At 37.6% G+C, this 26670-nt stretch overlaps 3 protein-coding genes across 5 annotated transcripts; 2 read left to right on the top strand and 1 right to left on the bottom strand.

The window, feature by feature from the left end:
- The first annotated feature begins 12740 nt into the window (after positions 1-12740).
- LOC110872446 (serine/threonine-protein kinase PCRK1) lies at positions 12741-15840 on the top strand. Of its 2 annotated transcripts, XM_035976529.1 has the most exons (6): positions 12753-12895; positions 13246-13342; positions 13575-14003; positions 14111-14371; positions 14903-15025; positions 15122-15840. In XM_035976529.1, the coding sequence occupies exons 2-6, from the start codon at positions 13310-13312 to the stop codon at positions 15653-15655; spliced, it is 1380 nt and encodes a 459-aa protein (XP_035832422.1). In that variant the 5' UTR covers positions 12753-12895; positions 13246-13309; the 3' UTR covers positions 15656-15840. The 2 variants fall into 2 exon arrangements, with proteins under 2 accessions (XP_021976937.1, XP_035832422.1); XM_022121245.2 differs by lacking the exon at positions 13246-13342 and having other exon boundaries at positions 12741-12895.
- Positions 15841-17273: 1433 nt separating this feature from the next.
- On the top strand, positions 17274-18483 carry LOC110872445 (guanylate kinase 2, chloroplastic/mitochondrial). Its single transcript, XM_022121244.1, has one exon. The coding sequence runs from the start codon at positions 17471-17473 to the stop codon at positions 18338-18340; it is 870 nt and encodes a 289-aa protein (XP_021976936.1). The 5' UTR covers positions 17274-17470; the 3' UTR covers positions 18341-18483.
- Positions 18484-21032: 2549 nt separating this feature from the next.
- LOC110872444 (amino acid transporter AVT1C) lies at positions 21033-25801 on the bottom strand. Of its 2 annotated transcripts, none has more exons than XM_022121242.2 (13): positions 25684-25801; positions 25114-25332; positions 23961-24223; positions 23633-23847; positions 23463-23486; positions 22950-23130; positions 22656-22878; positions 22457-22592; positions 22358-22377; positions 22079-22224; positions 21958-22001; positions 21428-21490; positions 21033-21298 (listed from the first exon to the last, which is right to left on the bottom strand). In XM_022121242.2, exons 2-13 carry the CDS (start codon positions 25323-25325, stop codon positions 21203-21205), a joined length of 1623 nt encoding a protein of 540 aa, XP_021976934.1. In that variant the 5' UTR covers positions 25326-25332; positions 25684-25801; the 3' UTR covers positions 21033-21202. The 2 variants fall into 2 exon arrangements, with proteins under 2 accessions (XP_021976934.1, XP_021976935.1); XM_022121243.2 differs by having other exon boundaries at positions 25615-25688.
- Between the last annotated feature and the right edge of the window lie 869 nt (positions 25802-26670).

Genomic DNA, 26670 nt, shown 5'->3' with positions numbered 1-26670 from the left:
GTAAACTGACGTATTTTCCCAAAAAGACTAAATGCAGCTACTATGCGTAATTGGCTGGATATTTCTCCTTAGCATCATAAAGAGTCTCGCAAGCTTAAGAGGTGAATTCTGCACCAGTTGCACCACCTCCGCCACCTTTCGGATATGACAATCCGATACCAGCGTACGGCGACTCCACCGCATACAATCCGTTTGAGCAGCCGACTCACACGCACTACAACTATAACTATGATGCCGATCCACACGTGGTAGCAGCTAATTATAATGCTCTCCATGGAACCTCTTGGAGACCAGATTACTCAGCTCATGGGTATCCAATACCTCCTAGACCTCCAGTTCAGCAACCGTCGCAGCAACCACGTTTTTCTCCACCGGAGCAAGAAGAAATCCTACACCGTTTAAACCGTTTGGAACGAGACTTCGAACAGAACGTAAGAGTAATCGTGGATTTCTCAAGGGCCTAGCAAACCTACTAAAAGGGAGGAAGAAACGAGATCATTAGTCTCCTTATGTATTGTTGTATTTACTATTACAATTTAGTCCCTGCGTGGACAATTGCAGTTCAGTCCCTACGTGGACTTATCTTCTAGTCCCTGCGCGGACATCTATCTTGTATTGGTCCCTGCGTGGACTTGTTTTTCTATGAACCTCTGCGTAGGTATTTATTTATTTAAAAAGTCCCGTTTAGGGCAGCGTGTAATCATATTTGAAATTTATGGAATGTTATGTTACAAATTTCATTTTTGGTTATTATTATATATGAAATAAATCAAAAATCATTCCTTTTAAATTAAATCTGCCTAAATAAAGAATCTTAAGAGTGAAACCTAGCCAGGTGTCATTATAAGACCCGGCCAAGATGGTAAGACCTGATTAAAAGATTCAGATTCCCTGTTAACCTCTGTAAACATGTTAACGTTCTTGGCAGATGTGATTCGTTAAAATCGCACGCGTCATTCCTATATAATAATCCTTTTAAGGATTCCAAAGCCCAAATTAATGATTTGTAAATCATGGGTTAAATCGTCAATGAAAATGATCATTTATTTAACATCCATTAGTGATGTAGTGCCTACGGGCCAAACTTATTAAACATCCATTAGTGATGTAGTGCCTACGGGCCATACTTATTGTCATATAAGACAAAAGGCAGTGGTGGTCTATGACTCCCTGTCAGGAAGGGTAAAAGGACTACGGTTCAAACCTTCATGCCTTGATTCTCTGTAATCCCGGCTTATATTATAAAAAAACGTCCTTGTGACTAGGCTTTTATGCCACTAACAATATTGTTTGTAATTAGGATAAGTTGTATTCAAATCCTAAATAAAAGTGAGTAACAAATTAACCAGATATGGTCTCTGTTTACCATGGTTAATGAATTGCCATAAAAGACAATTCCATAATAAACTCCTAAATAAAACTTTGTCATTATCTTCTGTAGCAGATTCAAGTTACAATGGCTGATCCAAATGAAGTGAATAGTTACTCGAAAGAAGATGAAAATGATAATGCCCAGATTCATTTGACGGGCGCGGAATTGAAAGCTCTTGTCGACGGTGCTGTTAAGGCAGCCTTGGATCGACAATACGAAGAGTACACTGAGTCCCGGAGCAGAACCATATCTAAACCACATTCAAAGCCAAAAACCCACTCAAAATCTCATAGCAAACCCCCGTCTAAGCCTAAAAAGGACGATGATAACCACTCATCCAATGAAAACAGTGTTCGTCCAGAAAAAGTGTTTACTGATGCATCTCGCGCCAGGGGTTGCACCTACAAGTATTTCGTATCGTGCAAACCCCGAGATTTCACTGGGGAGAAGGGCGCGGTAGATTGTATGACATGGTTAGACGAGATGGACACCGTGGTGGACATCAGTGGCTGTGCAGAGAAAGATGTGGTAAAGTTTGTTTCGCAATCATTCAAGGGCGAAGCCCTGGCTTGGTGGAGGTCGTTGGTTCAGGCCTCGGGGAAGGCTGTTTTATACAGCATGACGTGGGAGGAATTCATTTCTCTCATCAAGGAAAATTACTGCCCTCAACATGAGGTTGAAAAGATCGAGTCCGACTTCCTATCATTGGTTATGACGAACCTTGATTGTCAAGCTTAACTCACGAGCTTCAACACGATGTCCCGGTTGGTTCCGTATCTGGTAACCCCGGAACCAAAGCGAATAGCTCGTTTTATCGGTGGTTTAGCCCCCGAAATAAAAGCAAGCGTAAAGGCCTCTCGGCCAGCGACCTTTAGGTCTGTAGCTGACATTTCTTTGTCCCTCACTCTGGATGCGGTCAGGCAAAGATCGCTGAGGAACAAAGAAGCTGAGAAGAGAAAACGTGAAGATGATACTTCACGAAGGTCGGGCAAGAAGCACCGTGGAAACGGTGACAACAAGAGAGGGTCTGAGTCAAGGAAGGATGGGCAACAATCTGGTGAGAAACCCAAGTGCAAGAATTGAAAGAGACACCACTATGGAAAGTGCAGACTCGAATCGAACTCGCAGACTCAGTCGAAGTCATTTGCTTGCGGGTTATGCAAGTCCAAGGACCACAAGACCTTGGATTGCAAAAAGATAAAGGATGCAACTTGCTACAGTTGCAATGAGAAGGGGCACATTAGAACCAACTGCCCTAAAAACGCCAAGAAGCCTGAAGAGGCCAAGAAGACCAATGCAAGAGTCTTCAGGATGGATGCGAAAGAAGCAGTGCTAGACGATAACGTGATCACAGGTACTTTTCTTGTAAATGATATCTTCGCAAGAGTACTTTTTGATTCAGGCGCTGATAAGTCTTTCGTAGATCATAAATTTTGCAATTTGCTGAATATGTCTGTCAAAACTTTAAATGTGAATTATGAGGTAGAACTAGCAGATGGCACCATAGAAACCGTCTCCACTGTGTTAGATGGATGTGTGATATCCATTAAGAACCACTCTTTTCCTCTATCTCTAATTCCCTTTAAATTGGCCGGTTTTGACGTAGTGCTGGGTATGGACTGGTTATCTCACAAGCAGGCCCAAATCGTCTGCAATAGAAAGCAAGTGGTGATAAAAACTCCATCTGGTGAATCGCTTACCATTCGGGGAGATACCCAGTATGGATTGCCTGAGCAAGTGACTATGCTCAAGGCTTCAAAATGTCTAAAGAAGGGTTGTGTCATCTACATGGCACAGGTGATTTTTGATGAGCCTAAACCGAAGATAGAAGACATTCCCGTCATTTCGGAATACCCAGAAGTTTTCCCTGAAGATCTACCTGGTTTGCCACCAGATAGGCAAGTGGAATTCAGAATCGATATCATCCCTGGAGCAGCACTTGTTGCTCGAGCACCTTAGAGGTTAGCACCAACCGAAATAAAGGAGTTGAGGACCCAACTGGATGAACTGCTAGCTAAAGGTTTCATCAAACCTAGTTCATCTCCCTAGGGAGCACCTGTCCTGTTTGTCAAGAAGAAGGACGGATCGATGCGTCTGTGCATCGATTATCGCGAGCTTAACAAAGTCACGATAAAGAATAGGTATCCTTTGCCGAGGATCGACGATTTGTTCGATCAGTTACAAGGGGCAAGTTATTTCTCAAAAATTGACTTGAGGTCAGGCTACCATCAACTAAAAGTCAGAGATGAAGACGTACATAAAACCGCATTTAGGACTCGTTATGGTCACTATGAGTTCCTAGTGATGCCTTTTGGGCTCACTAATGCACCGGCTGCGTTCATGGATCTCATGAATCGCGTTTGCAAGCCGTACTTAGACAAATTCGTCATCGTTTTCATCGACGATATTCTTATCTACTCAAAGAACCAAGCTGACCATGAGAAACACCTTCGCTGTATTCTCAAACTCCTGCATCATGAGAAACTCTATGCCAAATTCTCTAAGTGCGAATTCTGGCTTCGAGAAGTCCAATTCCTAGGACATGTTGTCAGCGAGCGTGGTATCCAAGTGGATCCCGCTAAAGTGGAAGCTGTCATGAATTGGCAAGAGCCAAAGACGCCTACAGAGATTCGTAGTTTCCTGGGGTTAGCAGGATATTACAGGCGTTTCATTGAAAATTTTTCAAGGATTGCTGCGCCCTTAACTTCCTTGACCAAGAAGAAAGTAAAGTTCGTTTGGGGCCTTAAGCAGCAAGAGTCCTTTGATATTCTGAAGCAAAAGTTGAGAAACGCTCCTGTACTGACATTGCCTGAAGGTACCGAAGAGTTCGTAGTTTACTGCGATGCATCACACACTGGCATGGGATGCGTGCTTATGCAGAAAGGCAAGGTTATTGCCTATGCTTCAAGACAGTTAAAGGTGCATGAAAAGAATTACACCACCCATGACTTGGAGTTGGGTGCCGTTGTGTTCGCACTAAAACTGTGGAGGCATTATCTGTATGGTATCAAGTTTGTGATTTATTCTGATCATAAGAGCCTTCAACATCTGTTTAATCAGAAGGAATTAAACATGAGGCAGCGCCGTTGGATGGAGACTTTAAATGATTATGATTGTGAAATCAGATATCATCCCGTCAAGGCGAATGTAGTCGCTGATGCCTTAAGTCGGAAGGAAAGGGTGAAACCCATCCGAATCAATGCCAAGAGCATTAAAGTGAAGAATAATTTGATTGAAAGGTTGTTAGCTGCACAGAGGGAAGCTGTGTTGGAAGCTAACTATCCCAAAGAAAAGCTAGGAGTAACTGAGGAGCAGTTAACTCTTAGCAAGGACGGAATTTTACGATTAAATGGACGAATATGGGTTCCAATTTATGGAGGACTACGAGATGTTATCCTCCAGGAAGCCCATAGTTCCAAATATTCTGTTCATCCTGGAGCTGATAAGATGTACTAGGATCTAAAGGCAAATTATTGGTGGATAGGCTTGAAAAAGTCTGTAGCCGCCTATGTAGCCAAATGCTTGACTTGTGCGCAAGTCAAAGCTGAGCATCAAAAGCCGTCAGGCTTGCTACAACAGCCTGAACTTCCCGAATGGAAGTGGGAATGTGTAACTATGGATTTTACTACCAAGTTACCCAAGACGAGGAAAGGAAATGATACAATATGGGTTATAGTTGATAGACTGACTAAGTCAGCACATTTCTTACGCATCAAGGAGACTTATAGCTCCGACATGTTAGCCCAGCTTTACGTTGATAAGATTGTAGCCTTACATGGCATACCGGTGTCTATTATCTCCGACAGAGATACTAGATACATGTCGCATTTCTGGAAAAGTTTCAAGCAATCTTTGGGCACATGTTTGAATTTTAGTACAGCTTACCATCCTCAGACAGACGGTCAGAGTGAGCGTACTATTCAAACGTTGGAAGACATGCTACGTGCATGTGCTATCGATTTAGGTGGTAGTTGGGATAAGAACCTACCATTAATCGAATTCTCCTACAACAATAGCTACCATACCAGCATTAAGGCTGCGCCCTTCGAGGCATTATACGGTAGAAAGTGTAGATCGCCTGTTTGCTGGGCGGAAGTTGGAGATGTCCAATTATCAGGACCAGAGATAGTCTTCGAGACGACGGACAAGATTGTCCAGATTCGAGACCGTCTCAAAGCTGCCCGAGATAGGCAGAAAAGTTACGCAAATCCAAAGCGTAAAGATTTTCACTTTGAGGTAGGTGAAAAAGTATTGCTTAAAGTATCACCCTGGAAGGGGGTGATGCGTTTCGGTAAGAAAGGCAAATTAAGCCCGAGATACATAGGACCTTTCGAGTTTATCGAACGTGTCGGGTCAGTTGCCTACAAGTTAAACTTACCAGAGGAGCTCAATGGAATTCACAATGTGTTCCACATCTGCAATCTAAAGAAATGCTTCGCTGATGAATCACTGGTAATACCACATACAGATGTGCATATAGATGAGAGCTTAAAATTTGTGGAAAAACCTTTGTCGATTGAAGATCGACAGGTAAAGAAGCTTCGAAGGAAGCATGTACCTATTGTTAAGGTCAAATGGGATGCCCGTAGAGGTCCCGAATTCACGTGGGAGGTTGAATCCACGATGAAAGAAAAATACCCTTATTTGTTTCAGTAAATCTCGGGTCGAGATTTATTTTAAGAGGGTGAGGATGTAACACCTCGAATTTTTGTGTCCAATAATGTGTTGACACGTGTCATGAGTTTACACGTGGCATTAAATATTAAATAAAGGACTAAAGTTGACAAACCTTGAAAGTATGTGAATTCGAGGGTTAAAAATGTCAACGAGGGGTAAATATACTGTATAGTAACCCTAAATGATGCTCGTACCTTCAAACGAATGAATCATGGATCGTACGGAGCGAAACGCGGGAGAAAGTGAGAGATTACAAGCTACAGGGGTTAATTGTGTCAACATGTTTAATTTATACCTCTGAGTGACCCTTTGACGAACCCGAGGCTTTGTAACAGTAAAATACGCTCACTAGAATATACGATATAAATTTCGCGAAGTTCCGTTTTAAAACGAGAAAGTTACGATCAAATTCGTATGCGAGGGGTTAAAAGCGTCAACAATAAAAGTTAAGGCTTTTCGAATAGTAATTAAACTAACCGAGGACTTAACAATGCGGGTAAAGGTCACGAGGCCCTTAAATGTAAATAATCGAGGGCCAAATCGCAAAGTTACCCCTTCGAAACCGAAAGGTCAGGTTAATGATTACAAAAGATTTGAAAATCTTGGTAATCAACCCTCAGGCGGGCCGCGTTAAGGAAACGGGTGAGCTAATGCAGGCCGCGCGCCATTTGAAGATTCGTTTACTGACTTAAGGATTCAGGCGGCCCGCGTCTGAGTTGCTTGAATCCTAATGCGGGCCGCGTGAAGGTCCCAGATGCAGAATTCTTGGACAGATTCAATGTTTGAACTTGTAAACGATCATTGATGCATTAATTGAAGCATGGGCGCCCTCTACATGCCCCCTAGCACCCAGGGACACCTGCTGATTATCCATGAACCATTGTAGGGTGAGTTGTAATGACCTTGTGCATGAAATTTCACTATAAAAGGACATACATTGCACACAATTACAACACACCTCAAACCTGCATTCTAGTTCATCTCTGGAGCTCTAAAGCATTCTTCTATCATCCCTAGTCGTGCACCAAGCTTCTGTAAGTATGCCTACCCTTTTGTGGCTTAGTTTATGCATAGTTTAGCTTAAAAGTTAATCCGTCGTAATTAACGATTGACTTTGCGATAAATCACAAATGGTCTAGTGGTTTGTCGAATCAAAGGTAGTTATATGTTGGTAATCATGTGGGCTTTAAACCCCCAAAAGGGCACCCTCTAATTCCCACTCTAACTAGTCCGAATGTCGAGTCAAACGTGCTTAGAAAAAGTCAACAGAAATGCTATTTTGCGATTTAATGCATAATCAGTAATGTAGATGGTGTGTAACCTGTTTAAACACTCATAAAACATGATAATAACTATATTAACTAGTCTAAGCTTGTTTGATTCGACCATTTACTGTTTTGACCCGGTTCGGAGCCGAAAGTCGCAAAGCTTTGACTTTTGCATTGACTTCAGTTCTGACCCGTTAAAGTATGATTTAGATATGCCTTAGGACTCTCTTAGGACCAGGTTACATGATGGTATAACCCTCTGTGACCGGTTCGTTGTTTGTCCGAGTCTTTTACACATTTCCGTTAAATGTTTAAAAGTTGACCGTAACGCCCTTTTTAATTTAAAACGAGAATTGCGGACATGTGAAAGGACCGTAACATTTGTTACTGATTTCTAAGCATGTCCCTAAAATTTCACGTCAATCCGAGGTCCAGAATAGGAGTTATGCTAAATAGCGCAAATTACGGAAACTTTAGTAATTTAATAGCGCAATTAGCATAACGCCTATCTAAACCCAGATTTCGACACCAAACCTTTTACACACTGATATAAGATAATATTTTGGAATTTTTAAAGACTTTTAATTATTTTTAACCTGCTAATAGCCTACGGTTATGGCAACGGTTCGGTAAATACCGAATATACCCTTTTCGACCATAACTTGAGTTCTACAAGGTCTTTTGACCCGATTCCATTTGCCACTAATTTTAAATAATAAATAAAGTATTTTGGACTTTATAAACTGTTCGGGAAACTCAGATTTTCTGTAGAACTCAGAAACCTCCTTTATAAATCCTTAAAATGACCGAAATACCCCTACGGGGCATAAAATGGATTTAAACTCGTTACGGGCATTATGGAAGGTATCCTATTGATACCACAACCTCTTTAAAGCATATTGACTTAGGAAACCAGTGTAGGACTCTTACGGTTACCCGTTGCGCCTTTTGCGCGCACGGTTCGGCTTATGTAACTAGTTTACATAAACTAGCCGAAACGGGTCAAACCATATTGTTTTGACCCCAAAATCCAGAGTGTGGTTATTATACCCATATAAAACAAGTCTTCAAACTTGTTGGGTCCAAATCACATTCCATTCACGGTTTTCGCCTTTCACGCGATTAAACCGTAACTATCCTTTGAAACTGACCGGTCTAAGCTACGGCTAAATTAAAGACCCATTAGATTCTAATAGGTTATTTTAAACCTCTGTTCCAGAATAGGAGACCAGTAAAAGCTATCTGCAATTTATTTCGATTAAGGATTTATACTTGCAAAGGTAAATACTTTTAACTTATTTTCCGTTATACGGGCTTGGGTTACGGTATATAGCATACCGCTTGATCGGGCATCAAATTCTCCACCGTTGAGTGGGTAATTGAATAAATTTGATCGGCTCGTTTAAACAGTCTTGTTACTTAAAAGCCTTTGGGGGGTTAATGACCATGTCCTGGATATCCCTGGCAGCATTTTACGAAATGGCCACGACCTAAGCGCGGAGTGTAGGCGTACACTCGTCAGTGCATAAATAGTTGATGTGGTGTGTCTATTGATCTTTAACCCGGACGAGATCCGGGCTACTGAACGCATAAGGAACATGTAATCCGTTCACAAGATTATAAATTTAAATAATTCTCCCAAGTTATAAAAGAGTTTGTGCCTTGTGCATTCAAATCAATTTTAATAAAAATTTTTACAAAAGTGTCGGTTGAATGTATTTACCAGTGTAAACTGACGTATTTTCCCAAAAAGACTAAATGCAGGTACTATACGTAATTGGCTGGATATTTCTCCTTAGCATCATAAAGAGTCTCGCAAGCTTAAGATGCCTACGTTTGTTGAACAATACTTATATTTTTATTTGATCCCCTGTGGATACTTTTCGACTATTCGCAATACATTTGATATTGCAAACAATGGTTGAAATATAATTATCTTTATGCTTCCGCTGTGCATTCATATATATTGTGTGGTTTGACTATATTGTTGCCAACTACGTCACGGTAATCCCCCATCGGGCCCACCGGTGAGACACGTGGAAATCGGAGTGTGGCACTAAAAAAACCTACCCCCCACCCAAAAAACCTAAATCCCCACCCCCCCCCCCCCCAAAAAAAAACCTAACCCCCCAAAAACCGATAGGTACGTCAGTATTGCCATACGTCGCGCGTTACGGCTGTGACATCTTAGTTGTTTATAGTTATCGGCACGTTATGTGACGCATTAACCATATGAAAACACGTGTTTCGACGTACCCGATCTAATTAGGTGTAACCTATATAAGCATTGTAATTATAGTGCATGATGATGACATTAACGTGTGATGCCCACATATGACGTTACGCGTTTTTGACTTTATTACACACAGTACGTTCGTGACACTAATGTCATTTGAAATAGATAAAAAGAGAGTATGGGGCTGTTTGGTAGCCTCTTAATGACCATTCAGATGCTACCTCTTAATGGTTTAAAACCTCTGAATGAATAAGAGGTAACCTCAAGTCTGAATGGTTAAGAGGTAACATCTGAATGGTAAATCATCACATGTCACATTCTTCTACCTTCTCACTGGTAAAATTCCTAATGGTTCCATTAAGAGGTAGCCTCTAAATGACCATTCTGAGGCTACCAAACAGCCCCTATATCTCAGTCATTTTGCTGTGTAAAGTTGTAACAGTAATTTTGACAACCATGTAATATCGTAAAAGTAATTTAGACATTAACATCGTTAGGCATAAATTTAAAAAAGTATATTAATGTATGACACACTACGGTCTAAAATCGTAAAAGCAATTCAAATAAAATGAGACATCAAGTTATTAAGTAGATAAATTTGGTGGATCAAAGATATTAATTATCAAAAGTTAGAAGTGAATGTATAACTTACTTAAGAAAATATGGGTGTAGGTATCAATTTACAAAGTGTAACAACCAACTTTTATTTTTTAAAATCCAGACTATATATATTAAACTATGTGTAAACAATTAATTTTAGTAAAAAAAAACTCAATAAAATAAAACTCCATTTGAGAAAAAAGGAGGAATCACAAAAAGAAAAACTCCAGACCCAGTTGAGAAAAAAAAGAGAGGAATCACATAATATAAAACTACAGTTGAGGAAAAAAAGATAAATCAGTAGTCGAACTCTTTACCTCCTGTTTAGTTTGAGGCGGTAGAACCCGCAAACCAAACTCCAATCTCGATATTTCATACTTAAACATTGTTTATATAAAAGTAAAGGCGGTGGCTGTGATGTAATAACCACCGACTTTTTGTTTTAAGATATATTAAATGTGTAGAAAAAGAACTAATTTTGATTTTTATTCATACACTAGTTTTTTTATATCGCACGTTGCGACGAAACCGAACAAATGATAATGTAAAACAAACATGATTTGAAAATAAAGCATGTTGTTTAGAAAGTCAAACCGTTAGAAAGATTTAGTTTATCAACATACCGTTTTATGATACCAAATAAATACTTTATTCTGAATATAACCTCGTTTTAACAAAACTTATAACGGAATGTCAGGGAAAGAAATCAAGCACAACTACGTACTTAAGTTTTTAGAAAAAAGTTATAAACGTAACTTATTAAAGAAGTATTAAATTAATCGATAAATTAATATATGTTAAAAAAAGAAAAAAAACAATTATTAAAATAAGGTAAAGATAATAGATGTTTAAAAAAAGAAAAATATGTTATTAAAAGTAAATATAATAATAAACTATTATAATATATTAAATAATAAAATAATAAAATACTATATATTATTATAAAAATAAAGTTACTATTAATCGTCCCTTGAAATCAATATATATAATTCTTCATGTAATATACATTTATAAATAACCAAATACTACCTATTCCATATTTCAAAACTTGTGTGACTTAAACTATTTTAATAAAAATATTAAATACTAAATAAGTAAGTTCTCAATTACAAATTTCTTATAAGGATTATTAATCAGAGATATAAATTTAAATTAAAGAAAATAAAGTAAGACATCATCAGTTTCTTTTCATGCAAAGGCATATGCTTTAAATTATTTTTGGTTATTTTTTTTTATTTTTTTAAGTGAAATACTTGATGTTTTCATTAAAATGCCAAAGTAACAAATTACAAACAAGTGGCAGGTAAACGGGCAACAAGCTGCGCCGCAACCCCCTTTTGAATTGCAAAACCAATCCTGCTAAAGACGAAACGACCCTTAAAGGTTGAGAGATTACTATTCACAACCCGTTGAACCCTGTTTAGGAATTCCACAGCCTCTGGGGCTAGGGAACCAAATGTATCAAAAGCGAATGGGATAAACACATGTTGATTCTCTAAACAAGCCTTCTCATGTTTAGCGACCTTGCTTGATTCCGCCTTCAACGCAGCTTGGCCAACAACAAACCCATTATCCCTGAGCCCAACAAGAGGGGACACTCCTGTAAGGTCCACACAAGCGTGTTTTCCCCTGGCCCACCCAAACATAAGAATATCAGCTGGTCGAAGAGTAGACCTCCCATGGAGCGGATCCGTCAGAAAGTTCACCGGAGCCTCCTTTTTTGCTGAAATCCCTGCCCGCTTTAACTTTGGAGTGTCAATTGAAAACAACTATACATTTTCTTCGTCTTGTTTTCCACTTTTCCCATCTGTATGTCGTAAAGTAATTGTTCACTTTAAGAAAAGTAAATATATATTATCAGCCTTTTATTTTCCTCTAAAATAATTATTGTTATTACAACCTTTAATGATAATTTTAGTATAAATACAAAAACAACACGTTAAGTTGTATTTATTAACCCCGCCGACAGAGCTTACGAACATCTCATCTCTCCTTCATATTAGCTCGCTACCCATCCTACTCAACCCCTCTCTATTCCTTTCCACGGATTTAAATGGATTCCTTCCTCTCTCCTTCCCCTCTCACATACTTTGCTCGTAGAAGTCCATGAGTGGAACTATCTCATTCATTTTCCTTCAAATGGCTGACATGTTTTCTCTCTCCTCCACTTAAACTAACAAAAATAAAAAGATTCCACATCTTAGAGGTGTCAAGTTCGAGTCTGTGATAGGAATTTCTCATTGAGAAGTTTAAATTAGGGATCTATTGTACGAAAGGACTTTCTAACACGGACCCAATTAAGACCAATGTATACTATACCTCTCGACATTCACGGATAATTCTCACCTTAAAAAAAACATGTTAGAGGTGTCCTTAATAATAATAACAACAACAATATAATAATATGATTATGATTACAATGGTAAATTTTATTATTATATTAAAAAAGGAAAATTAAATAAAACAAATTAAATAAGTAGCACCAAACACCCCTAACATTTGTCTCTTTGTGTTTAATGTTTAATTTCGCTTTCAAAGACTTTCCCTCCCTCCTTCCCCACTCATCCTGATCTCCATATATACACTCTTCATCATCACCATCTCTCTGCAACTTCAAGATAAGTTCGGTCAGCTAAACTCCACCTATCTACCTCCATTTTTATTCTCTCAATATGAGTGTTCTTGGAGCCTTGTAGTTCTTCTTAGCATATTCCCAACAATCTTCAACACACATTGCTAAAGGTACTTCATCCTTTTCTCAACTCCCTTTGTTTTCTCTTAGTTACTTTCACTAAACCACCCTTTGTTAGTTGTTAATTATGCTGTCTACAACATGTCGGTTCTTCGTTTTAATTTCGTTTTGTTGATTTCTGGATTCTAAGTTGTTTTTTATCAAAAAATTGTTTTGTGTGATCTTGCAATGTATTTGATATGACTTTATGTTTTGGTTTCTATACCGATTCGTTCTTTGTATATTGATCTGTACTTTGTTCAACTTGTTTTTTTTTTCTTTTTTAGTTTGATTAAACATAAAGTATCATATGTTTTACTGAGTCAAACATATTTTAAAAGATATAAGTTCATGGTTTTAGTGGCATGACTCATTGACAACCAAAAGCCTTATGAGATGGAAGCCATGAACATTTAAAAGCCAATATGGAGAGAATATTAAACAGGTGCTCTAGTAAGGTATAGTTGGCAATTTAATATTTTATAATTTTAAAAAGAATTATCATACATATACATATACATATACATATACATATACATATACATATACATATACATATACATATACCTATATTTAAAAAATAAACGATACACTTTAGATTACTTTCAACACGTTTGACATGTTCCCTTTTGTTCGATCCATCATAACAAGCAAAGCAAACTAATGGGAGTACAAATGGTAATTTTGCAGGCAATGAAGGCCATGAGATGTTTCTCCTTCTCTTCATCCTCCCATGGAGAAAGGAATAATGACACGAGGACCGCAAAGTCTACTCCAGGCCATTCATCTCCTTCCATATCCAACGGCCAAGATGATCAGAGGAAATCGGGCTCTGAGTTTACTTCACATGATAACTCGGATGTTAGCACCGAGTCCTCCACCAGGACTTCTTTCACAAACTTGATACAAAGACCAAGTCGTAATAGTAATAGCTATAATAATAATATCAGAGAATTCACATTCTCTGAGCTAAAATCAGTCACAAGAAACTTCAGCCGCGCGCTAATTATTGGAGAAGGTGGTTTTGGATGTGTGTATCGCGCTGTTCTTAAAACTAATGATGGTTCGGGTAAAAAGATAGATGCTGCTGTTAAACAACTTGGCAGAAGAGGGCTGCAGGTTAGTTAACAACTCAACATCCTTAAACTTCATGTGTTTTTGTGTCAGGGCGATGTTGTTTGTTCGTCACAAGTGATCATTATGTTACCATTTTTGTTGTTTCTTAGGGACACAAGGAGTGGATTACAGAAGTAAATGTTCTTGGGTTCGTTGACCACCCAAATTTGGTCAAACTGGTTGGATATTGTGCTGAAGATGACGAAAGAGGGATTCAACGTCTTCTCGTGTATGAATATATGCCAAATAGGAGTGTCCAAGATCATCTGTCTAGCAGGGTTCAAACGCCTATTCCATGGTCTACACGACTGCGAATCGCGAAAGATGCTGCTAGAGGGTTAGCTTACCTCCATGAAGAAATGGAATTTCAGGTACCCTTATGAAATTGAAGGAAAATTATATTGACTTTTTAATCATGGAATTTGTTGGTTAAACTACGCTGTTAATCATGTCAGGTTGGCGGGTTGAATTGTTCAATCCGCACACGATCCATATATTTTTTATGTAAAAAAACATCAATCCCAACCCATGTACACTTAAACATGTAACCTAAACACGACCCTTTATTTAAACGTGTCAAATGGGTTGACGAGTTGGTAGGTTGTAGTCAAGTTGTAAATATATTGATCGGGTTGGTGGGTTGTAATAATTGGGTTAGATGGGTTAGGAGGTTGACTTGTTTAATTAAATAGATTGGTGGGTCTATATGTTTTAAATTTAAACAAATGGTTTCAACATGTCAACCCGAACACGACCAGTTTAATTAAACATGCCAACCTAAACATGCCCCATTTATTGAATGAGTTAGATAAGACAACCCAAAACCTGATTATTTTCATGTATGTGTTACGGGTCGTATTGCAAACTTCCACTCCTAATTAAAACATTGTGTTATGACGCAGATAATCTTTAGAGATTTCAAATCTTCAAACATTCTGTTAGACGAGAACTGGAACGCGAAGCTTTCAGATTTTGGATTGGCTAGATTAGGTCCGTCAGACGGGCTAAGTCACGTCTCAACAGCAGTACGTTACTCCGCTGATTAATTTTAGAAAATGACCATTATACCCTATACTTAGACATTCTCATATTAACATGATTATATTCCTTGATCCAAACAGGTAGTCGGAACCGTTGGATATGCAGCTCCAGAATACATCCAAACCGGACGCCTTACATACAAGAGTGATGTATGGAGCTATGGAGTGTTCTTATATGAACTTATAACGGGCCGGAGGCCATTGGATCTTAACAGGCCCAAACATGAGCAAAAGCTATTGGATTGGGTAAGACCACACATCTCACATGACTTAAGAAAATTTCAACTGATTATAGACCCTCGGCTCGCGGGGAACTATTCTCTAAAATCCGCACAAAAGCTAGCCGCGGTAGCTAACAAGTGCTTGCAAAAACAACCAAGAATGAGGCCAAGAATGAGCCAAGTGTTGGACATGTTGAACCAGATTGCGGAAGGCGATATGGCGAGTCCAGAAACACCATTGCCGCCATTCAAGTCTGCCACAACACCGAGTAATGGCGGTTGTGAGAGGTCAGTTAGGGAGGGGTTGAAGAGGAGGCTTGTTGATCCTGTCATTGTTGATAACAAGTGGTTGGGTTGTTTGATAGGGAGTCCTAAGCTCGTGAAAACTAATTAAATGCGACTATGTTAGCGTGTTGTATAAGCGCGCGATCACAAATATAGACTATTTATAAATGTAACCGAATAAGATATAAGTTATAACATTATTGTTGTTAAACTTATATACAATACCACAACGTTATCATGTTTTGTTACATGATTAGCATGCTAACAAGTTATAAAAAAAGTTGTTACCGGCTATTAGGAATTAGCTTAAAATATAGATAACTTCAATTCGTTGCTTTATATTATTCTTCGAATCACATACTTGAACCCAGAATCACAATTTCAATTCACATACTTTTTTTTTTGTAGAATTATAACATTTACAATAAAATCCCAAATTTTTCTTACTATTAAATCCGGGTTAAAAAATTTCTGGTTGGACCACCATGTATTTTAATCGGGCCGTTCTTGTTGCGTCTTCTAGATGGTCGACTATCTACCACAAGCTATTGTGTCTTTCTTAGACTCAATCTCGTCGGTTATAGTTCCAAAAAGCACCATACGGTTGCGCAATTTGGTACTAAGACGGGGTACACTGTTCTTGCTTGTACTGTTGTTGACTTTGCTGGATCGCGTTTATGCCTTATGAGTTACACGTATCTCCCTCTATTTTACCTACACTATGGTGTGATAATATTGGCGCTACATATTTAGCTGTTAATCCGATGTTTCATCAATGTACGAAACACATTGACCAACATTTTATATGAGACATGATGCTAGCACAACATCTCAGCTTTGATATGTTTCGAGTTTTGTTCAAAATGCTAGCCTCCTAACCAAGGGTTTATCGTTTGCTCAATTTGATAGTCCTCGGTTTATGTTACACATTGCTTCAAATGTATAGCTTGTAAGACATACTAAACTGTTTATTTAAAGGGCGTACCTGGTGCACTAGGCTCCTGTATTTGCGCAGGGTCCGGGTAGGGACCGGATCGCTTCTCTTCGTGATCTGATGTACGCAAAGTTACCATACAAGTTACGCGAGTAGATCCATAATCTTTAAGGTTACAAAACAACCACTTTACACTAAACTATTTTTTTACAGTTGTATTTTCCATTTATAGTAATTACTTTTCTGTTAGTTTGTCGTGTTATTGATCATATTACTTTTTGTCATGTTATTGATCAAAACTTTAATTAGTTCAACACCTCTATATTACTATTGTTATCAATGTAGGCAGCATGCTTCTTACCTTATTGGCTTTTAAAAAAAATATATATATATTTAATTCGGATAAAAAATTATAAATTCGAATTTGTTTCATAAACAGAAAATCGAATTCGAATTGTAATTCAAATTCAAATTCAAATCAAATTAAAGAATTTTCGAGTTCATTATACTCTTAAATAACAAAAAAAAAAAAAAATCAAATTATAAAAGTGTATACAATTTGGATTAGGGATGGCTATGTAGCAACCGGTACCTAAAATACCATTACCGTAAATATCCGGTACAGTATGGCTCGGTATCGCTACAAACCAGTATTTAAAGGTAAACACCGACACCAAAAATGCAAAACGTCCATACCAAAAATCAAGCTGATTCGAGAAATTCGATATCAGTTCTGAACCAGTACTCGATACCATTTATTTATCCGTAAATTGGATATCCGTGAACACCACTATCAACAAAGCCAAACAAAATGGTCGGTTCTTCTAACTTTCTTGAACTTATAAGCTTCAAATCATCCGGTTCCACCGATCGTCTCTGTTAATTCAAACCACCATCATCACTTCCAACAATCCCTATAATCACAATAATCCCAACGCCACTAAACCCCAAACCCCTATACATCTCACCGTCAAACCCCCTTCCAATCCGATGCTAATTCGACGATTGTATACCACCATCCCCCAATCCAGCCTCAACCCATTTTTCCTCACCAAAAAACCCACAAACCCTTTTCATATCATCACCCAATTCACCCCCAAAATCCCCAATTTTCAAACCCCCAAATCAATTTCAAGCATGTCCGAAAACCGGAGACCCGCCGGAGCCCAAATACCGGCGGTGGAAACCGCCGACCGGACGGAATTATACCGGGCTCTGGAATCATCAATGGGGTCTTCATTCAGTTCAGAGCCATTGGCCCCAAGTTCAAGACCTTTGGTGATTGTTATTAGTGGGCCAAGTGGTGTGGGCAAAGACTGTTTGATAAAATGCCTGACTGAAGTTAGAAAAAATATTCACTTTGTTGTGACTGCAACTAGTAGAGCAATGAGGCCTGGTGAGGTTCATGGTAAAGATTACTTTTTTGTGAGTAAAGAAGAGTTTTTAACCATGGTGGAAAATGATGAGCTTTTGGAGTATGCATTGGTGTATGGGGATTATAAGGGGATACCGAAACAGCAGATTCGGGATTATATGGCTAAAGGGTATGATATTGTGTTGAGGGTGGATATTCAGGGTGCATCTACATTGAGGAAGATACTTGGGGATTCTGCGGTTTTCGTGTTTTTGGTGGCGGAGAGTGAGAGTGAGTTGGTTATGAGGTTGATCGATAGGAAGACGGAGAGTAAGGAGTCGTTGATGGTGAGGGTGGCTACGGCTCGAGAAGAGTTGAAGCAGATGAAGAATTTTGATTATGTGGTTGTGAATGCTGAAGGGAAGTTGGAGAGTTGTGTTAAGATGATGGAAGCGATTATAGATGCGGAGAAAGCTAAAGTTGTGCAAAGGAGAGTGATGGTCTAGCTTTGTTAACAATGCATGTTGTTTGAAACCTTTGTTTTCGTATCGTTTTTGGTTGATTAGGTAAGTGAATTATGAATGGTTGTTTGATTTTGTCATGTTTGGGTTGTTTCCTGAATGCAGAAACTAGTTTTACACTGTCTTAACTCTAAAAGATTTCTGTTGTTTGGCTTTAAGAATGATCCGAATCGTGTTGCTACAACAAAACCGATAAACGATACGACAAAGCATAACTGCAACAACTGAACAAGTATATTTGTCCAAAACAGGATTTTGATAAACTTGTCAATAGAGTGTCATACAAGTTCTAATACAGAATGCAAAATATGATTATAAAAGCTGTTGGATGATCTCAGTTAAGCTGCTGAGACCGGTTGTGATGATTAACACGCAAAGTGATCCCTACCAACCAAACAATAACATGGAAGAGTAAGAATTAGGGCTGGGAGGCATACACAACCTGTTAAGACACGAACACGAAACAGACAAACACGAACATGACGCGAAATCTTTTCGTGTCAATTTTTTCAAGCACGAACCCGAACCTGATAATAAATAGGTTACACGTACACGACCTGTTAAAAAAAAAAAAAAACTTACCGAAATATCATACGACATGCTAAGAGTTAGGACGCGAACATGACATGTTAGGACACGAACATGTCCTGGAGGAGTGGGGTGTGGACGCCGATTGTGAAGACGTGGGTGGAGTTGAGAGAAAGAGAGAAAGAGAGAGAGAGAGAGAGAGAGAGAGAGAGAGAGAGAGAGATGCGGCTGCGAATAAGAATGAAAGAAAATGATTCACAAATACTGATGGATACTTCTTGTTGTTCAACAAGAATTTTGTTTTATGGCATGTTAAAGTTGAGGAGAGTATATTGATCCTTGAAAGTGAGTTATTTTCCTTTGACGATGCGCAGAAAACATGCATAAGGAAATATCGATGACTGGAACAACATAATTCACGTTAGTTGTTAGTTGTATCATCGCTTGTAGGGGGTGCTGAATGGGCGGTATTTGCGAGTTGGTAGGTCAAGACACAAGAACTCGAATGCTCATTTCTCCATTAGCTTCAGTTTTGACATAAAATGCCAACCAGTTTATGACACATAAAACACATTATAAAAAATATTATAACAGTTGACCCAGACATGACCCGTTTAGCTAGTTAAAGCATATGTTATTATTGTTAAGGAACATACAATTGTTCTTTAGGATCATGTTTCTATTCACATTAGATTGGTGCTAAAATATTGACAAAATGTTATATATTATAACGAGTCTTAATCATAACTTCAAGCAAAATAATTTCTGGTAAATGGATTGATTACTTACTGAACAACAAATGACAGGTATGAGCTCAAAGAAATTTCAGAAACTAATCATATGTGCAGTCACTCAGTCAGTAGTTAGCATACTGTAGCCCATACTGCAATTTTGGTAGGGCTGTTCAAATTGCTCGGCGCTCGATCGATGCTCGCTCAGAAAATGCTCGAAATTTGCTCGTTCGATTCAACTCGATTAAAAAAATGCTTGGTTCGGATCGGCTCGGTTTGTAAACGAACCGAGCACGAGCAAAGGTCCGCTCAGTTCGGTTCCGCTCGGTTGGCTCGATTTATCTTTTAATATATATATACATATATATTTGTGTTTGTGTGTGTATCATTTTTAATAAAATGACTAGAAACCAACATTAATAAAGTTTGGTGCAAGATCCAAACAGAGCTCATTTAAGTAATTAGAATTGAAATCCAATACCAATAGTCCATTATCCAATACTTAAATGTCTATTTGAGTAATTGAGTCAAAATTTCAAGTACTAAAATGTGAAACGTTGATCAATACTCAAGTCTCAACCCGTCATTTGATTCAGAAGTGCAAGACCCTAATCAAAACCCCCATTGGCCGTCGTTATACGATTTCTCCATCGCCACTCGCCAACTCGTAAGGGTTTAGCTTCAATCGATCCATTCAATTTCAAACTTCCGATAGAATAGGGGTATGTTTCAATCGGTCAACGATTTATCTTCCCGCTTAGTTAATCTCGATAGAATTAGTTGAGTGTTTTTGTATTCCTTGTTATTTGTTAAATTTTTACTTGTGTTCTGTTGGACCGAACATCAGGGACGAAAACTGCACTTTATTCTAATAACTAGCACACCCATCGTCACTTTCCTTGTTTATTCTGTAACGCTCGATATTCGCTCGACGTTCCTTCGAAAAATGCTCGGATCGAAAGACGCTTGCTCGACTTTGGCTCGGTTGAAAAAACGCTCGGTTCGGTTCGGTTCGGATCGGTTTGTAAACGAACCGAGCACGAGCAAATATCTGATCGGTTCGGCTCGGCTCGTGAACAGCCCTAAATTTTGGAAGCACAAAGACAGCAGAATCCCCAAAAATCTTTCTCAATGTTGTTGTGAGTGCTGAAGGGAAGTTAGAGAGTTGTGCTAAGATGGTTGAATCGATCATAGATGCGGAGAAAGCTAAAGTGGTGCAAAGGAGAGTGATGGTCTAGTTGCACTAACAATGTATGCTCCTCGCTACCTTTGTTTCGTATCGTTTTTGGTTGATTAGTTAAGTGAATTATGAATGCTTGTTTGATTTTGTTGAAGTTGGATTATGAATCTTAAACATCTCTGTTATTTCGCTTTTAGAATGATCTGAATCATGTTGCTACAGCAAAACAAGTAAACCGTACGAAAACCATAACATACACAACTGGAACAACTGAACAAGTATACTACTCAGTCTGGTTCTCGGTTCTAATTATAACGAAAGTTGGTTTTTGGTCCGGTCTAAAGCCGGATTTTGATTTACTTGTCCGTAGAGAGTCATACAAATTCTAATACAAGAATCAAAGCATAATCATAAAAGCTGTTGAATGATCTCACATAAACTTGTGTATGTTCCAGACACTGCTGAGACCATGCCGATTGTGATGATTAGTACGCAAAGCGATCGCTGCCAACCAAACAATAACATGGAAGAGTAAGAATGAAAGTAAATGATTCACAATATACTTGTGGATTATCCTTGAAGTTCGACAACAATTTCGTGTTATGTTAAAGTTGAGGAAAGTGTATTTGATACCTGAAAGCGAGTTACATTTCCTTTGATGATGCGCAGAAAACAAGCACAAGGGAATATCAATGACTGGAACAACAAAGGTCACGTTAGTTGTGTCATCGGTTGTAGAGTTGCTATATGGGTCGTGTTTGCAAGTCAAACCCGAACACGACACGAAAATCGAGACACGATAACTCAAACATGATATGTGTATATGCTAATTGACATGAATATAATCCATTCTACCAGAAAAAGAATCTTCTTATTTTTTTTCATACTAATACTCTAAAATTACAAATTTAGAAAAAAAACAAATGTGTATAAAACAATTATGTTTAAACCATAAAACAAGATGCTTATTTCTTCTTTTAACTTTTAAATTTAGACACAAAATTCCCAACTAGTTTAAGATATATAAAACACATTTAAAAAAAAAAAAAAGATTACAAAAGTCGACATGGACACAACTTCGCTTAGCTAAACGTGACCCGAACGCGTTTAGACTAATATATGGGACCGACAAACAGAAAATAACTTGACAAATAAGAACTTACCACTAGCATTGTCAGTAACGATCCCATCAGAGACATTACCAACCCTGTAAAAAAGGAAAAGATCTCCAATTATATATACATGATGTGTCCCGGCCTCACGACGCATAATGTGAGAACTTACCAAAGAACGGGAAAGAGAGGGCCACAAGCAAAGTAGAGGCCACCAACGTCGTTCTAATGAGGATGGAGTAAAAGTGAGACCACAAATGGTTTGACGGTATCAGTTCCTCCAGACTCATAGCAACCGGGGATATAGTTATAGCATATGTAATTTATGTTAAGGAACATACACTTGTTCATTAGGATCATGCTTATATATATTCCACATTAAATCGGCACAAAAATAGTGACAAAATACATTTTATAAGAGTCTTGATCATCACTTAAAGCAAAAGGATATTTGGTAAATGGATTGATCACCTACAAAACAACAATCGACAAACATGAGTTCAAATAAATTTCAGAAACTAATCGTACGTGTGGTCAGTAGTTAGCATACCGTAGCCCATACTGCGATTTTGGAAGCAAGAAAATTTGTAGGTAGGTTGAGAGTGAACTGTGATTCTATTGATTCACCAAACATCATGTATCCCATTATCGCGACGCCAGCATAAAGTATGGTGCATATACCAAAGCTTCAAAAGATACAAGTTAAAAGACATAGAACTACACAAGTTATGCAAGCTTTAAGTACCTACCTGGCAAATAGGACTAGAGGAAACTGATTTCGGTTTTCCATGGATGTATAAATGTTAGGAAGAACAGCATGCCCTGCATAACAATAACCATAGAGCCCAACCGCCACTGGCAATGTTGACAGATTTAGCGTTTTTGTACTTTCGACCTGAAATCCGATGTTATCCACCAAACCGACCCAAAACAAACAGATGACCAAAAGGATTGAAACAAAAACTCCCCCAGCTGGATAAAAAACAATGACAAAGTTAGAACTCAAGAGTTATATTATTTTTTGTATTATATACTGCACTAACCCGAGATGTAACTGAGAACGCTCATGTCGCGAAGCCAAACTGTAGGAAGAACAACAAGAGTGACCATTATCGCACACAAATACTGCGAACTTATATAATGTCCTCCAAGGCTTATGTATGCATTTGGAAACAAGGAAGATAGATTATCACTCTCCAAAATTATATATTCAACGCATGCTGCCTGCAATGGTGGATATTGGGTGATATAACAAGAACCATAGTAAAGATAAAGTCATTAAAACCACTATTTTCAGAACAGGCTTTGATTGACCGGTCGGACCTGTTGAACGGGCTCTTTTTAAATCGGCCGGTCATGGGTCAGACCAGTGATCGGATCGAATTTTCAAATTTTTATTTTTTTATTTAGTTTCGAAATCTTGTTTACAATTATACACACAAACACACATATATATAACTCTGACCAGTGGACCGGTAGAAAAATGGTTTCCGGTTAGAAAAATATTTGTTTAAACATAGGGAAAACGGTTAACTTCTCGTGTGAGATATACTTACATACAACTCCACGTACAATATTATCTGCACCAAAACAACAAACATGATAATCCAGTTAGTTGATAAATAATTAGTATTATTAAATCACTTTTAGGTTATCCTTAACATATAAAGCATTCAGACTTAAATAAAACACAACCTACAAACACTTGAACGTTAACCAAACTTACAGAGATGACAAGACGTCCGGTTTTGCCAAAGGCAGCCTCACCAATATCAGGATATGTGTTAAGACCAGGCCGACTATCCAAACAGTAACGAAGAAGGAGACCAGTGTAGAATGAAAGAATACAAAAGACGAACAACACCGACAGCCCAGCCCATCCTCCTTGTTTTGCTGCGTAAGACGTAGAAAGAAGTCCTACTCCACAAAGCAGATTCACCCCTACAAGAAATCATTATCGTTATGCGTTGTATTGAAGACATTAGCGAGCAGATTATATGTAACAAAAACATGTGAACTTTATAAATTTTGTTTGAAATATGTAATATATATACCGTTAACCACAGCTTGACTGAACGAGCTCTTTCTAACCGTAGACAGATCTTTTGTAGAAGGTGTCCGTTGAGGATGAAGTAAATTTTCGGAACTATGGTGTTCTTTTAGTTGGTTGTCTGTTTCAGGCAAGAGAGGTTTGTCCAAACTTGTAATTATCCTCCTTCTTGGCGATGAAGGATGGGATGAACCCCCGCCTACTGGCGATAATTTAGGAGACCCTAGAAAGTTGAGACTCTGAGATGCTAAATAGTCCATTGACCTCCTGAAACATTAAACCAGAAGAAATAAAAAAGACCATGTAAGTGACATTAGAAGATTTTTATACATTTCATTTTTGTTCATCCTAATGTCACTCTACTACAACTACTGCTAAACATAAATAACAGTTGTCATAGCTAGTAAGAGCATCCACAATCCAGTCACCTTTAAAGGCCTCCGCTCACAACCAAAAACGGCTCTAAAATACCTTCCCCCGCTCCTTCCACACATATCCCGTTTTTGGGCGTTTTTCAGCAAAAACACCTATTATCCCCTATCCTCCACATCAGCCCCAATGTCCTCTCTCAAAGCCTCCCAAAAACATGGATTACCACGATTCAACCGAGCTTTGTTTCGGATAATTTTTTGTATTAACATAATAAAATAGATAATTTAAGAAGCACAACCCTTCGATTCTTTGATAAAAAACATGTAAATAACAACTGAGGGGGCGAGGTATGGACCTTAAGGTTCCAACATGTCGTAGTGAATAGTAATATTCAAGAATCAAGAGCTCCATCTCTGTATATATTTTTCTTTTAATGTTATAGTAGTATGGATATCAAATCTTACTAAGAAAAATGTACAAAAGTTACTCAAATTTAACAACTAGATAACACAGAAAGAATAATAATACATATACTTATGGCTTTCTTCAAAGATTTCAAAATCTCACTGGTTTCTTCTTCCACTAATTCTATACCATAGAGGTAATTACATTAAATAACCATATCCAGTATATCCACAAATTACAAAGGTATTTGTAGGGTCATGAGAGAGTGGATATAGGCAAACCTTACCTCTATCCATGTGGATAGAGAGGCTTCTTCCCGATAGACACCATAGAAGTAATTAATAGTCCTTAAATTAGTGATGAAAGGAGGAGGGATGTACCTGTAACTTTGAGGCCATGAAGGGTCCAAAGAATCAGGTTTAGGGTCATCATCAGCATATGTCAGAGATTCACAATCCTTCCGATCGATCTTAGTATCCGCTATTCCATCAGCATCGAAAAAGTTTTCTTCATTCCCATCTCCATTAACAACCTTATCATCATCATCATCATCAGCAAGAAATATGTAATCAGGTTCCTCCTCATTCTTCATTCCAAACCTATTATAGAACATCAAAACATATCTTTGTCTCTTAGGATAATCCAAACTAAATCAGATATTCAGATGTAAAGTCTACAACTGAATTAACTAGATTCATACATTTCAATGTAATGAAATGAAGATTAATTATTCACACAAAGAAATCAATAAGTTTACAAAGTAAAAACAAACAATCAGATGAGATTGAGACCACACATATGCATGGTTTCAGAAGGTTTTAACGAAATCACAGGATTCAAATCGGAATGTCAATATTAACAGTGAATTCAGAGATAGATACCTAGTTTTTATTGGGTGAATATTAAGAATGAGTGGTCGTTGTTTAGATGTTTCATGCAGAGATACATACCTAGTTGTTATAGTCTTACAATATAATTAAACTCTAACAGCTTCACCGATTTTTCATAGAGAAAATCTTCCGATAGATGAAACAGTGAGCGCTTTCTATTCTATGCACAACTTATGATATATATTGTTCAAGAAAAAAAAATATAAATATTGTATTTGTATTTCACAGGGTAAAAACCAAAAAACTGTAAATCATCCTATATAATCACAATTTAAAAATTTTAAATTATGCAGATAATTCTAAAACTGAAATTTAATTATGCAGATAATTCTATAACTTAAATTTGAAAAATATAAGAAAATAAATTCTAGATAAATCGATTTTTACCTATCAAACTAAATTTTAGATTTTACTTTATATGATGTCGCTAATTCTTATTTCACCTAGTGGAGTTGCTAATTCTTATTTCACCGAGTGGAGGGAATATTGCCTAGTACCATAGTACCATGCTAACATATCACACCTCTCTCTCCTTTGTATCAGTTTTTTTCGGTACATGCATTTTACTTTTCCCAACTTGTCAAATCATAGGAAATGCTACATATTTTATGCCACAATTAATTTTTAAATTAAATATAGGTAACTCAAAAACCCTATTTAATAATATTATTTATTTAAAAGAAACTAATATTAGTTATTTAAATAAAATAAAATTACTTATTTTAAAAATATTAATATTAAATATATCTATCTAATCTAAATTCCAATAAATGATTAATGCCATATGTCATTCTCTCCTTCAACCTCAAATATTTTATTTATCTTTATCCTTATCTTACTTTTAATAAATAATTTCAAAAAATACTATGTGTCAACACCATATATTGATTATAAAATTCTAGATTAGTACCTGTCATATTTGATTTTTGTATAATTAAAATTTTGGTTATGCGTAGAGGATTTGATATGCATCCATCTATTAACTAAAAATAAATTGTTACCAGTTATATATTAAATTTGATTAATAGTTATAGGAAAATAAATTGT

This window comes from Helianthus annuus, chromosome 8, assembly GCF_002127325.2.
Source record: "Helianthus annuus cultivar XRQ/B chromosome 8, HanXRQr2.0-SUNRISE, whole genome shotgun sequence".
Lineage (NCBI taxonomy): Eukaryota > Viridiplantae > Streptophyta > Magnoliopsida > Asterales > Asteraceae > Helianthus > Helianthus annuus.
Note: the sequence above shows the minus strand (reverse complement) of the source record. Positions and strands in the feature narration are given on the sequence as shown.

Bases quoted from the DNA above. Each gene is read 5' to 3' on its own strand.
- LOC110872444 (XM_022121242.2), bottom strand. From the start codon at position 25,325: ATGAAGAATGAGGAGGAACCTGATTACATATTTCTTGCTGATGATGAT. The intron at 23,487-23,632 runs GTAAGTTTGGTT...GTTTTGGTGCAG, and splicing joins CCGGACGTCTTGTCATCTCT to ATAATATTGTACGTGGAGTT. The intron at 22,593-22,655 runs GTAGGTACTTAA...TATCTTTTGAAG, and splicing joins CCTCTAGTCCTATTTGCCAG to CTTTGGTATATGCACCATAC.
- LOC110872445 (XM_022121244.1), top strand. From the start codon at position 17,471: ATGCTAATTCGACGATTGTATACCACCATCCCCCAATCCAGCCTCAAC.
- LOC110872446 (XM_035976529.1), top strand. From the start codon at position 13,310: ATGGAGAGAATATTAAACAGGTGCTCTAGTAAG. The intron at 13,343-13,574 runs GTATAGTTGGCA...GTAATTTTGCAG, and splicing joins TAAACAGGTGCTCTAGTAAG to GCAATGAAGGCCATGAGATG. The intron at 14,372-14,902 runs GTACCCTTATGA...GTTATGACGCAG, and splicing joins ATGAAGAAATGGAATTTCAG to ATAATCTTTAGAGATTTCAA.